The sequence below is a fragment of the Zootermopsis nevadensis genome, unplaced genomic scaffold (assembly GCF_977971745.1).
Source record: "Zootermopsis nevadensis isolate Lab colony 2312 unplaced genomic scaffold, Znev_1.0 Znev_ptg000020l, whole genome shotgun sequence".
NCBI classification, from domain to species: domain Eukaryota; kingdom Metazoa; phylum Arthropoda; class Insecta; order Blattodea; family Termopsidae; genus Zootermopsis; species Zootermopsis nevadensis.
In genome coordinates this window covers 3,660,073-3,674,963 of record NW_028259152.1, presented here as the reverse complement: position 1 = coordinate 3,674,963, position 14,891 = coordinate 3,660,073, and the positions used below count along the sequence as shown (strand labels likewise).

Here is a 14,891-nt window from a genome sequence, read left to right as displayed (position 1 = left end):
ATTTTTAGGATTCAGTCAAAATGGTCAAATGCGAGTAACCATTAATTTTGAAACTTTTCCCACCTAACCATAAATTTTATGTGATTCTGTACAATAGCTGGTTGTCAATACAGTGAGGAAGAGGTGTATAAAAAGAAATTAACAATAAATTGTTGAATGACATCAGTTATGAGTGTTTCAAGTTAAAGTGTGTACAAATTTATGCATATATTTATTTTATCATTCTGAGGTCCTGGATTTAAGAACAATTCATCGACAACTTATAAGACTGCTATCCCGTAAAGAGCAAGAGGAATTGAGGACAAATGACACCTTTAAACCTTTTTTGGGGCTGAATCCAATCCAGTACAACCCTTACACTGAACCACTATGGAGAGCTGCTGTGAAGCAGTTTGAGCATTCTCTCATATCAGCTGAGGAAAGGATAGCTGGGAAACTGCAGTTCCAGTTGCAGACAGTTAATAAAAATACTTTGCAGGTATTTATAGTTTTTTTCAGAATATTACTTCTTTTTCCATAGAATTTCAACATATATTAATTTATTTAATGTAAAGAGCAGTTTTAGTTGGTCTTTAAATATGTTCTTCTTTTGACTCATGTCTAGTTCCAGGCAGTCTCTGGTTCATAATGAGTGCATCTCAAAACAGTACTGCAAGATTAATATTAAGATTTTGGTTTAGATGAAGTGGATCAACTGTGGAATGTGGTTTTGCACTGGGAATATTTAGTATAAAAATTAAATTATATAGAAAGCCCTGAGAATTGTGTTGTTAGTTTTCCCCACATCCTCCAACAAATGGCTGTGCTAGTACTGTAAATTAGTCTATGACTGTGCTTCCATATACTTTTCATTTTATAATTTTTTTATTAATCATTATATTATTCAATGCTTTATAGTGTGATGTACTAACAGAAACACAGAGGAATGAATGACCACCAAACTTCTGGCCCTATTTTCTCCAATATTTTCCAGTCTACAGACTAACTAGGTGTAATATTTGGAAGAATTATTGATGATGATATCAGTGAGAATGGCAGAGACAATATTAAACGTCTATTTGCGTGTATTTTATCTCATAGTAACTGATAAGATGTTCATATTTAATGCACATAGAAGAATATCTACAAGCACTAGGCCCAGCTAAAAGGATATTCCATAATTCTACAATATTTGTGTGAAAATAATACTTTATGAGATAGTTTAATTCATTTAATGCCAATGTTTTCCTTTTGTTCAAAATGATTATTTCTCTAGCTTCTGCAGGAGTTCAAACGTTACCAAGAATTAATCCAAAGGCCAAGTGTGAGAAGAACATTGATTGCTGAGAGAGAAAATCTATTGGGGTTGCTGAGAGAATATGCCCATAGTGTGAGTTTAGACTTTGGTTCAGGGCAGAACAGAGAATATGCCAGATTGTTGGATATGCCAGAAGTTATCAGTAACATATACTGGGTTCGTCAACTAGAGTATAAGGTAATTATGTATATTTTAATTTCAGAGAAGAAGAAATGGGATTCATACTGTTTGATTATAATGACAGTAGTTATATTTTTAACTGAATAATGTATATTTTACTGTACAAAATACAGTATGATAAAATAATGTGATCACTTTGAAAATCCAGCAAATATTTAGAGTTTATTAAGTGAAATATTTTTGTCAGAAGTATCTCATGTCTCTCAGTACACATTGTGATTTTGGATTTGACTGGATAGGCTGTGATATTATCAACATTCTGTTGTATGGTTTTGCATCTATTATGCTTTAATTTTCACAGATCTTAAAAGTAAACATTCTTCCTAGTTAATAAAAAATATACTAATGTATTTTAAATATTTTCAATATATTTACTTCTTAATATATTGTATATAGCTGAGAGACATTGAAAAGACAAGTGCCAAGCTCTTGAATGACTTGCAAGGTTATGCAGAGCTTCAAAAAGCAGTGGGGGAGGTTCTGAGGGACTTGAAAGAGTACCACACAGATCAGTTTGATAGCTGGACACGAGATGTAGGAGCTGCTGTTCACAACAAAACTCTCAGGTAAACTATCATACTGTTAGCACCCATCAAGAGTTCTAAATAGCTGTATTATAATGAAGTATACACTCTTTCTAAATGCATTATTTATGATTATAAATTTCTGTATAATCTTTACATTAATTTATTTTAAATAAAAGCCAGTGTGATGTATTTTGTCTTATCCAACTTTGCTGTACTCCTGAGTTAGAAATAAGCACTGACAATTCATAAAGTAAAAACTCCTTAGGAACCGAGATGGATACATTAGTTTTCCTCTGTATTTGCTAAACCCATTCGATTCTTAATTGTGGTCTTCTGGATTGTGATGCTGTGTGGTCTTGCTGAGTAGTTACCAACATGTAGGAGAAAGCATTCACCTCCATCTTCAGGGTGAAGTGAACTACCTACACATATACCTTAAAATAGGCCACAACTGATTCATTCCACATTGTTATTAACTGTACATTGATGCCCATACATACTTATGTACATGTTACATAAACTCTACAGTTGGCATAGTGTCACTTAATAATCTGTAACATATCACCCTAAAGTTTTTGGTATTATTAATTATTAGTAGGAATTAGTAGTAGTCGCCCTCAGCGGACTAGTGGTTAGCATGCTCACCACTGGACCCAAGGTTTGTGGGTTCAAACCCAGCCGAGGTCGATGGATTTTTAAGGGTGATAAAAATCTATAGCACAACTTCCTTTGGAGGTGAAGTAAAGCCGGTGGTCCTATGTCCTAGATTTACAGCATGTAAAAGAACCTTATGAGCATGATACGAGATGTTTCATAAGCATAATTCAGTGGCCATTTCCTACCCATGTCTCTCCTGATTCACTGTTAGATAGCTCTGGCAGTCAATATCAGGATTGAGTAGAAATTGTACAGAGGCAGTGGGCTTGTCACTCACTACTCAAATGCACCTTACAATACTAATAAGGACAGGTTACCTTGAGCAACTGTCCTGGAACGGGCCAATAGGCCCAATCCTTGTAGTAGGTGATGATGATGAGTAGGATTTTAAAATTTCTCTAACTCGGGACTATCCTTAGAAACAAAAAGATGTAACATAAAGTTATTGTCATAAAGAAGTGTAAATTTGGAGGAATTATTTGTTTATACACAGTAAATCAGTAGAGAATCTATACTGAGATTTTTTTTGTGTTCAAGATTTAGTTTGATGTTTTAATAGATTATCTCTTATTGAGAGAATATCCTTTATTGCTTAACATTTTGAAATTTTCTTGTTAAGTGTGACAGTGCAGGTAGAAGTTTGAAATAGTTTGTTTTTTTAAAACCTCAGTTGTAGTAAGAAGATTTTGTATTGATATTTGCAGCTTGTGTACTGATGAACCAGTGGTTCATTTTGAGCAAGGCAAGTTGATGCATGTGAACTATGCCCCACGCCTGGTTGGATTAGTGAGGGAGGTGCGTCAACTCATTGTTCTAGGATACAAGATACCAATGAAAATTCAGGAGGCAGCAGATCTTGCAAAGAAATTTATGAGACAAGCCAAAGCTCTTGAACAGGTAAGTATTTTAATGTCTGCCTAACAGGCTATACTGGTTTTGATACTATTTTTATATTATATTTAATTGGATTAAAATATTGAATTATAAAAATTTAGAATTGATAATACACATCTGAAATGATTTGGGTACAATTCCACAGCTTTGTAAATGCTGAACATTTAGAATATAGAATATTCATAGATTGTCATTAGTTTTCCCTGTTACATATATGGAGATTATCAAGCATCAAATAAGTTACCTTCCTAGTAACAGGGTAAATACTTGCACTGAAAATTTTTATTGACTGTTCTGTTTGTGCAGTTGTTAACCTTTGTGATAGCTGGAGTCTTTTACCCCCCACACACAGACATCTTTAACACACTTTATTTAATTTATATGACATTTTTATAAATTATAATTTTATTCAAGTTCTGTTATTATTATTTTACACTATGTTTGATATGTGGTCTGGGATAGCTCAGTCATTGAGTGACTGGCTGTGTGTTGGTTGAATGACTAGGCTTTGATACCAAACAGGACATGGGTTATTTTTTCTTTACCACCATACCTAGTCTGTCACAGGGATCCACTGAACCTCCTTACCAGTAGGTACTGAGGGTTCTTTCCTAAGCATTAAAAGGATCGGAGTGTGAAGCTGGCCACTTTACCTGCATCTGATGTCAAGGTTAAGACTTTGTGGAACTTTACCTCTAACTCCACATACATCATCATTGTATTGTGATTAAGCACAGGAACAACTTTACTTTTGATACATACAAGATTGGTGAATTCAAGAAGTGTTACATAATTGAACCACCTCCCACTTGTTGCATCTGCATTCATTTCTTACCATAATCAAATATGTCATGTTTGTTGCCACTAATAATTATACAGGTGCCTTTGTGTTCATCCAAGTACATAATAAAAATAAATAACTTTTAAGTAATACTATGTCTTGATGGTTGTAGGTTGCTAACTTTCACAACACTATTGGCGATCGCATGATTCCATCTCAGAGACCAATGATGCTGGAGGCTGCTCTGGATTTGGCTCACTTAGTGCAGGAACAAAATGGAGTTACATGGAGTGATACAGTTGCTGTGGACAAGTACATTGCTCAATTGCAGACCACAGTTGAGAGGCTGTCGAGAGAAAACAACAAACTTGCCTCTTATCATGACCAAATCAGAGATAAGGTGATATATTTAGTCATATCTAAATTAGTCAAATAATATCACATATGACTCTCAAACAGCAAATTCAGATGTCTCTTTGACATATTTGTAAAGAATAAATTAAACCAACACCCAGTGTTTGACAATAACATGCTCCCACAGCAGATTTTTGACTAAGAAATTTTGTCCATGAAGTCAAGAAACATACTTATTTCATATGTCTAGCATACTTTGCAACTAATCCCTCCCCCCTCACAAAGGCTAGCCAGTGACATGTCACCTACCCCACTATGAAGAGAACTTAAAGTGGTGGCATATTGGCATATGACACCTTCCCCACTGAGGGGGTTAAGGAATTCAATTACTCATTCGAAAAATTGTTTTCCCAGTTATACCAGTATTTACTGAATTATTCATGTATCACCAGTTGATAGCTATGATACATTTAGGATTTGACGTTTTCACGGTGGTGAGTCTGAAGATGGTTGTCTTCTGGATTGTTGAGTACTCATCACCATGATGATGGAGGCAGCAAGGCTCTCTGAAACATCAGTAATCTTCTACCAGACTACATGGCACAACAGCCCAGAAGACAGCCATCTTATGATACATTTATTTGAATGTACATTTGTTGTAAATTTAATTTTTCTTGATATAATGTGGTTATTACTTGAAATTATAATAAATGAGTACAAGTAAAAGGTTCGGCTATCATTGTTGTGGAACATTGTGGTTAATCAAAAAATTAATTAACTTATTTTAATAACAGGATTATGATTTTTATGTTATATCCTTATAAAATGTCGCTAGCATTATGGATGTTTACAGTACTCAGTGAACAATCTTAGTTATTGGTTCATTACTTTTTGACAGTCTTTGATGTGTACTACATTGTGAAAATAATTCATGTGGGTATTTATAAATTAACTCAGGATTCATTTTTTGAAGTTTTCTTTCTACTGAAAGATTTTGGTTATGAACCCTGCCATGGTGTCATGTACCTTATTGTAAGAATTCTGACTTTGAAACAAAAGATTTTGGAAAGCTTAACTTTCAGTCACTGTAGTACTGGTACCTATGTTTGTTCACTGTTTGAATAACCCATCATAATATTAGCAAGTTATGCAGTAATCACAGCTGAAACATCCAAACGTCTTCTGTATTCATGGCGTTACCAAGTATCCTTTATGTTTGAACACTTGTAGAATGTGGTGCAGAAAGTGTATGTATCGCAGAGGAAACCTTTGGGACTGTATAGGGATAAAAACTGTGGGTGTACTTCATGTGTCTTGTGTACTGTATTATGAAAAATTTAAGTCTAATTTTAATGATCACTGGAACTGGTTACCTAAAATTATTATATATTATAGGTAATTATGTTAATGAACACTGACCTACTTCGACAACAGCAACAGTGGAAGGAAGGCCTCAAGGATATACGAAACATTATGAATCAAGTTGAAGACCAGGTTTGTAGATTCATAGTTGTGTTTGTCAAAAGAACACATCTATAATTATATTAGTGCAATCCATATTGTATGATGTGACTAGGTGCAGTAGAGTTTAGTATCCATTTCAAATGGGAAGGTGCCTAAAGGAATTTCTAGCTTAATGGTTTAGAGTGGTGTAGTGCAGAGTGCTGATACAGTATACAGGAATGACTTACATGGAACATTTTAATAACTTAACAAATTACAAAATTAATACTGTACCAGAAATGTAAACAGGGTTTCAAATTGAAATTATAAGCACAGAAAGTTTCTATGTATGGAATTTTGAAGCTAAGTGTTGGGGAAATAAAAATTTGGGTGAAATAAGACTGGAAGCTTTAACACCAACTATAAGTGGTAAAATCTTCTTGCATGATAATAAGCTCCAGATTGATATACTGATCAGATTAGAATATGTTATTATATTTGTAAGTTATATGTTTACATATGTTGGTATATTAATAGTTCAAAAGAACCAAAAACTCTGATCTAGGAACAATTGTAATGAATTACATTGTGGACCATAACCTAGACATTCCACAGCATCATCTTCAGTTAATGTAATTCGGTGAAAATGCACACATTATTTGATTGATCAGTTGCAGGGATTTTCTTCTAGGGTGGTTTGAAGGGTGGAGAACTTATAGTTATGTGTTGCAAATTCATCTACTTTTTAGGCTTTCTCTGAGCACAAGAAAAGAGAGAGAAATATTTTTACTTTGCTTATTAGGGCATGTAGACATCTGAGAGTTCCATTTCTGTGAGAACCTTTTTTTCCATACAATTGATGAACATTTTCACTACTTCTTATTTGTGACTGGAAAGTCAAATTACTTCAAATTATAACAAAAGAAGTGGTTTTTTAATAAAATCATTATGTAGCACTTCATATCAGTTTATTTTAAAATTTTAGGAAGTTGAGAGTGAATTTCTAATTAGAATCTGGAGTATTATAAACTGTGAAGGTTATTTATGCACAGAAGTTCATTTTTGGAAGAAGACATGATTGTGTATGGTGAATGATCTTTCAGAAATTCTCTAACATGAAGTCTTGGCGAGCACATTGGGATCATCAGCTGTATAAAGCATTAGAGCACCAATATCAAGTAGGACTTGAAGCACTAAATGAACATCTTCCAGAAATTAAAGTGGAGCTAATATATAGGTAAGTTGACTGTTGGCTAGTCTGTTTATGTACTGCTAATGAATATATAATGATAAAGACATATAAAATAATTTTGTTATTGTTACAGGCAGCAGAAGTTGCAGTTTAGACCTCCTATGGAGGAAATCCGGATGAAATACTATGGACAATTGAAACGTTTCTTAGCAATTCCTAATAATTTTCGAGGCGTCAGTGAAACTAATGAAGGTCTTACATTTCCTACCATTATTCAAAGGCAAGTATCATGAAGAAAATGAAATCTGAAAGAATGTTAATGTATTATATGTTGTGGAGATTATTAATTATTTTCTGTTGATTGTTTGTAGGGGGATTGCAGATTTTTACTTCATTGTTTGCTGTTATTTATCAGACCTCGGTAATTAATTGCCTGTGGTGCATAATAATATGTTTTTAAATTGCCTGCAATCTATTGCAGTTAATGATTATGGTAAAACTTATGTAATATATTATGAAACAGTATTCTTTTATTTCAGCTAGGAGCATTCAGAATTAGAAATTTGCAAAGAATGCATGTGGAGACTGTGTATTCAAGTATACATTACACCTTTTATTTTTTGTGTTGATGCAGGAATGGACATAGATTTGGTCATTTATTTGCCAAGGCTGAAGAATTATTTGGGCACTTGAATGCAGTGAAAGAAAAGTGGTTACAGTGGGTTGCGCTGGGTTCAGTTGATTTAGACAGCCTGGTTCACAAATATCTGCATACTTCTGATGACTGGGATCGTAACTTTCGAGCTTCAAAAACATGGAGTCAAGAAATTGCGAAGTTGCCAACGTAAGTTGGTTCATTGAAACCACTTACCCGACGAGTAAGGATAGAATTAACCCTGGTTCATCCTGGTTCTGGGTGCTTGCACTGTGTAAAAGTTGGCTTATTGATAACATTTCATAGGACAGTAGTGCCTCTCACCAGGGCTGAGTGGTTTGTTGGGAAAGGTTATCAAACATTCTCATAAATTATGTATCAGAAACAGTACCATATCTCCAAGTTTTATAGATTTGTTGCTTTCCAGGTCTGCATAAATGGTAACTGTTCAGAGCACTGCAGTTCACCAAGAGAGTCATGTTTGACAAACACACATGAAAGGAGAATAATTTTATAACAGGATTTGAACTTAAAGTTTACATTTATGTATAAACATTTAAATGTTAGATATCTGCTTGTTGTTGACAGTTACAACATTATCTACTAGAGTTGCATTTCCATTAGACAGAAATTGGTAAACAATGTTATTTTTGCCTCAGTGTGCTCATGAGAGAACTTACATTTTTAACTATCTAACTTCCAAATATATTAATACATTCAGATTTGAGCTTTAAGTTAATGTGAACTTTGGCTTATTGCTATGAGCTTCTGTACCAATGCAAGATAGAAATAGTAGTAATAAATATTTTTAGTCTATTAATACTTGTATTGTAGTTGATCAACTGCATTAATTCTTTAAAGTACCGATGAGAAGATTGACTGCTTCTCAGTGAGCTTCCTGCCAGTTCGTGCAGAGATTGAATTACACAACCGTCGTTACTGGGACACAATAGTTAGTTCTCTGCAGAGTTCCATTGTGAGGGATGTTGGAGTTATTGAAAAGTTTACAACAGAGTCAACTGAAATACTTTCAAGACAGCCACAAACCGTTGAAGAGATTGGTGAAGCAAATGCTAAATATGCTGAAATTATGAAGACTTCTTCAGAGGTAAATCTCTTTTTGTTAAACGGTGGCAAAATGTTGATCAAGGAAAGCTATATATAATAGTTATTATTATCCGTGTCATGCTATAATTAGAAACAGTTTACTTCTGCTGAATACTGTTGCAAACTGTATCAGAACATTTACAGTTCTTCAGAGAATATTTGTCATAGAACTTCATAATGAGTATCTGAATGTGAACTGATAGGGTATCAATTTTATAAAACACAATGTAAGTAATGTAGAGTTTAAGTGTGTAAGAATGACATTGAAAGTTTGTTGACTGACATGAATTATGAACAGTTAATATATATAGAATCTGTATCAATTAAAATGTTGAGAAAACCTTTAGAAGACAATTTTGAAAACAATTGATAATAGTCATTTATTATTGAATTGTTGTGTATTTACACAATACACAGTAAATTTCGAAGGATTGTTACAGTGTATAAAAAATATGTCAGCTTACAACTTATTTAAATGTGTGGTTATAAAAGACAGGGGATGTGGGGAAGATAAAATGTAATAATAATCATGAAATATGTAGGAAGTAAATCAGTGACAAATGAAAGTGTTAAAGAAATCAGAGAGAGAATAAGAAATGCAGAGAAATATTACTTATTAGCAAGGTGCATACTCTGGAAATGGGAAATACATAAGAAAAGGAACATAAGTCCATTTAAAAGTTACAGCTTGCTGATATTAATATATGATGCAGAAAGATGGACGTGAGCCAAGGTAGACTTTAGCAGAGGTGAGATTTTTAAGGAGTGTAGAAGGAAAACCAAAAGGGGAGAGAATAAGACATGAAAGATTTAGAACTCTGTGTTGAATGCAGATGCTTCTGGTGTTTGAAGAGGCTGACAAGAAGAATAAGGCCCTTGCAAGTTGGACCAAGGAGAGAGTGGAGCAAATCAGTCGCATGATAGCTCTTTGGAACAACTTTCAAGCAATGCTTGATAACCATCAGTATCTCCTTGGTAAACAGGTAAGCATAATTGTAATACCCTGAAATTGTTATGTTTGTGTACTTTGACTGATTCAAGATCTCTTTTAAGTTATTTATGAAAATGTTGGTGCCATGTATAGCATTAATTTATAATTTTTATGCACTTAAGCATAAGGACAATTTTTTTATCTTCTTCTTCTAGCTTCTTTCCATTTTAAGTGTGTTGATGGAATTGTCTTTATGAAGTCTGTAAATTTATATGATTTTACCTTCTGTAGAATCATGAAGAATAAACATATTTGGCTCTATTTGTAATTAAATGAAAGTGTTGTATGATCTGAAGCTTTCATGGTAGCAAAGTGTAATAAATTCATCTTGGGCTACCAGCCAGGTAAAATGGCTTAATGAAGAAAATGTTTTCTTCACCTTACACAGCTGGTAACCCAAGAAGAATTTGTTATAAATGAAAGTGTATTGTATCTCAAGTCTAGTGGCTTAGAGTTAGTTGTGTTTTATCTATTCCTAGTGCTGTGATAAGAATCAAGCGTACACACACAGTCATGACTGGTATTCACTCGCTGTTTATTGGCTAACTGATCTGTGTAACTTTATTCTTAAGCATATAGATTGAATAATTATCTATGTTATTTTAATAAGGAGAATTTAATTCCTGAAAATGTGTTTAACAAAAGGGCTGTCAGAACAACCATTAACTATTTGCTGGAAATGCATTGTTCTGTCTGCTCAGAACTTAGGGCTAGTATTTTATTACTACAAAATTTGGACTCAGCTGGTTCTAAGACAATGGAACTGATAAGAGGTACTAAGAAAATTGAAACTTTTTTGAAGTTAAAAATAAATTTGGTACATTCGCTTTATAAAGAGGTGGATGTACATACAAAGTACCATTTTTAAAATCAGTTTTGGGAAAAATGTGTATTGTATAACTTCTGAACAGAAAGTTCTTACCTGTCTGCTTAATGTATCTCATCATTACAGAAATGTATTTACTTACATTACCTAAACATATTTAAAGGAAAATGATATGTTGATGTTATATTAATCCCTGTAGGTTGAAGGAATTAAGAGTAACCTTATGACACAAGGTGAAAACCTCATGAGTGAAGTAGAGAAGTTTCAGTTGCGTTGGGAGCAACTGAAGCCTCGGGAGACAAGTCTTCAGGATGGAGGACTTGAGATCCTGACAAAGAGTCTCACTGTTCTTCGAGAAAAGAGGCAGGAGTGGCAGCTGCTGATGCAGACAAGAGAAAAGCTTCTGTGAGGATCTAACACTTGATGTGACTGTGCAAAATCTGGTGATGCAGTTTCATGTGAGAAATATGGAATAACTACATTTTGTTTGTTCTGTTCATTTTCAGGCAAGATTGTGCTAACTTTGGAATTGAAACCCCTGAGTTCTCTGTAATTGATGAAGTTGAGAGTGATCTCAAAACACATGAGAATATGTGGTCTCTCTTTGATGAATTCAACACAGGTAATTAACAACATGTAGAAATAATTGTGTCACAAAATATGACACATATTTTGTATTCTGATACATAGAATTAAAGGAATGTCACGTTAACAGTGAAATATATTTTACATTTGAATACAGTATTCTCTATTCACAACCACTCTTTCTTGAAAGCTGTATTCCTGCATAAGAGAATTTTATTACATTTGGTTATTGACAGAACACACACAATATATTGAAATATGCTGCTGATAATGACATTTTTATTTCTTGATGAAGGTCTGTATTTTATAGTGCAAATCTATAAAATAAATATCATAGTGTGTAACATAATATTTTAAGGGAAATTAAGAAAGTTTGTATGGCATTTGGAAAAAAATATAGTGTTTTAGAAATTGTCACCATCACCACAATTAACTACTACTACTACTACTACTACTTCCATCACCATTTTATTATCATTTTTTGTTATGCATGAAAATTATTGCTTGTTTAATTTCTGTAGGTATTGAAACTATGTCAAAAGAAGAATGGATCATCTTTCGCAGCAAGAGCTACAAATTTGAAGAATTTGTACAACATTGGCAAGAGAGACTTAAATCTGGTGGTCAGACTACATCCTTAACTGTTAGGTTATTACAAGAAGTTGAAAAGTATAAGGTGAATATTATATGCTGACAAGTCATTCTCTTTGGATACAGCAATAAAAATACTATTCAGAAGCTGATGATGATATGTTGTGAATAATAGGTGTAGAAGGTTACTTTAACTTTTTAAGTGTTATTGAAAAGATATATTTTTATCTTATCAGGTGTCTATGAATTATTTATGTGAATTAATTAAAATGAAGAGAACTGAGGCACTCAGCAATGTTAAGTTTAAAATATATACACTAGTAATAGTCGTTGAATCATCCATCATACTTCATCTCTTCCCACTGTTGTGAAATGCCATGAAGAATTCCCCAGCAGATGTGTTTTCCAACATGTTTATTTGCAATAAATAACTTAAACATCATAAAAGTAAAATGGTACTTAAAAAAGAGAGACTGGTACTTTTGTCACTGCAGTGGACTTTTAACAAATATGAATTTAAGTCATATGTAATACCTTGTGCCATATTGCTGTTTACAACATTACATGTTAATAAACAGTGTAGAGGTGTGTTGGAAAACAAGGTAAATTACACAGCAAAATATCATAAGAAATATGGTGTTCATGTGGTGATTATTTCATTATGTAAATCAATTCTTTTTTATCAAGTTTAAACTCTACATGCATAATTTGTAACAGTATACATGAGAAAACCTTCCAACAGGACAAGGCACTAACACACACATTTCTTTTTCTTCATACAACAGTAATTATCATGTTTACATTTTATTTTATGATAATTCCAGCCATATTCTTAAAAAATGTACTAAGTTGTGGATCAGGCTTGTTTCACCATTAGCTTTCATTACATTGTTCCTAGAGATTTTACAATACAGTGATAAACCAAACAATTAATTGTATACTGGGAACGACCCGTTCTTCAAGTGCCTGAGCACTGCGGGTCCCAACTTTTCATTGGCTTGATCTATAGACATTCGGTAGTACTCCTTGGACGAGGGATCGGCCCGCCGCAAGGCCTCTACCTGTACACAGGACAGCACAACGCGGACTAACATCCATGGCTTGAGTGGGATTCGAACCCACGGTCCCAGTGACCAAGCGGCACAAGGCCCACGCCTCAGACTACGCGGCCACTGCGGACCCCCTAATTGTATACAGAATAATGAAATACTGATGGTAATCCATGTTCATATTACTGTGTTGACTTGTTAAAAGTGAACAATACAGTTAGAAACTTCAGCAAGTATTTCAGGCATATACTTGTAACTGCACTTGTAGGTATAGTTTTTATTTGATTAGTAAATTTTTTCTGTATTTGTGTTTGTGTAGGTGGTACTCCCTTCACTGAAGTATGTTCGTGGAGAAATGTTCAGTGACAAACACTGGCTTGAAATATTTGGAATTCTTGGGATGTCTAACAAGTCAGTTGAGATGCTTACTTTTGCTGACTTTTTAAATGTCAAGGAAAAGATAGCTGCTAATGTCGGTGCCCTTCAGGTACGTATATATTTCTATTACGTGAGTTCACAGTTTAAAATTTCCCAAGTTATGGAATTTCATAATTTTAATTTATGCTGTCTGTACATACAGTGAATGTATACATATCATACCTCCTAAACAACTGATCATATATGGATGATATTTGTCATTTGGGGTTCTGTTCTGAAAGTTGTCATGCAAATTGAATTTGGTTTGTAGGAATCACAAAGGGAAGGAACAAGATAAAAGGATAATTCTGACTGGATTTTAAAAACCTTTTTAAAGTATCATTCAAGAGGAAAAAAAGAAGTTTATGAAAACATCTGGAATGACACTTTCATAATACCTGTAACAGGTGTCAATAGGTCTGCTTTTGCAAAGGATGATGTGATTGTGATGATGTTGAAACACATGTACTGTAACTTCTACTTTACATGGAACTCAACTTAATCTTGAATTAAAATTGTTTAATTTGTTTTAAAAAGGTGATTTAAATAACATGATCTATATTTTAAACAGATATTGAATGCATGAAATTGGGTAAAATGGATATAAAAATATGCTTAAGATAGAGACAGAGGGAGAGATAGATCATAAAAGAAAGAAACTTTGTATGTAACCTTTCAATAAAGATTAAATTAATATCAGCGTTTCGGTTTTATGTTTGAAATGCATATAATGCAATTTGTTTGCTTTTGTTAATGAATTTTTTCTAGAATCTGAATGCCCGTGCATCTAGTGAGATAGTGATCAGGCAAGCTCTAGGAGAACTAGACATCTGGGAAGTGGAAGCTAAATTTTTACTCACTGAACATAAAGATTCTCAAGGAATGTGTGTGATGCTTATAAAGGACTTCAAAGACATTCTGAACAAGGTACAAACACAAGAAGAATCTGAATTTTATTGGTAATTATAATATATTCTTAAAATATTGGAAGACAAACAAAGCAACTTCAGGTGCAACAGCATAATTTTATTTGTATATTCACATTACTGTTTTTCAACTATCCCAGGTTGGTGACAATCAGTGTTTGCTTCAGTCTATTAAGAATTCTCCTAACTATGAGAGCTTTGTTGATAGAACTTCAATTTGGGAAACAAGATTGGCTGATTTGGATGAGTACTTACATCACCTGAATCAGATACAACGCAAGTAAGTAAAGTTCTTTATATTTATAAACTGCAAATTTTTCTGACGTTTTATGATTTCAATATCTGCTGTGCACATTAAGGTAAATCATTGATATTTAACTTCAGCTTTTATGGTAGTTTTAATCTGAACTGGACAACTG

General features: G+C 33.5%; 1 protein-coding gene across 6 annotated transcripts in view; it reads left to right on the top strand.

Annotated features, from left to right (window-relative positions):
* btv (dynein cytoplasmic heavy chain beethoven) overlaps positions 1 to 14,891 on the top strand; it is a 78,007-nt gene that overhangs the window by 13,907 nt on the left and 49,209 nt on the right. For all 6 annotated transcript variants that reach the window (XM_087352146.1, XM_087352148.1, XM_087352149.1 and 3 more), the window contains exons 10-26: positions 230 to 478; positions 1,256 to 1,474; positions 1,874 to 2,043; positions 3,366 to 3,558; positions 4,509 to 4,736; positions 6,086 to 6,184; positions 7,237 to 7,370; positions 7,459 to 7,605; positions 7,960 to 8,169; positions 8,842 to 9,088; positions 9,921 to 10,070; positions 11,104 to 11,309; positions 11,411 to 11,526; positions 12,011 to 12,165; positions 13,449 to 13,616; positions 14,315 to 14,473; positions 14,613 to 14,752. In XM_087352146.1, the coding sequence (XP_087208272.1) occupies positions 230 to 478; positions 1,256 to 1,474; positions 1,874 to 2,043; positions 3,366 to 3,558; positions 4,509 to 4,736; positions 6,086 to 6,184; positions 7,237 to 7,370; positions 7,459 to 7,605; positions 7,960 to 8,169; positions 8,842 to 9,088; positions 9,921 to 10,070; positions 11,104 to 11,309; positions 11,411 to 11,526; positions 12,011 to 12,165; positions 13,449 to 13,616; positions 14,315 to 14,473; positions 14,613 to 14,752 (2,990 nt within the window). The remainder of the gene's footprint in view (positions 1 to 229; positions 479 to 1,255; positions 1,475 to 1,873; positions 2,044 to 3,365; positions 3,559 to 4,508; positions 4,737 to 6,085; positions 6,185 to 7,236; positions 7,371 to 7,458; positions 7,606 to 7,959; positions 8,170 to 8,841; positions 9,089 to 9,920; positions 10,071 to 11,103; positions 11,310 to 11,410; positions 11,527 to 12,010; positions 12,166 to 13,448; positions 13,617 to 14,314; positions 14,474 to 14,612; positions 14,753 to 14,891) is intronic.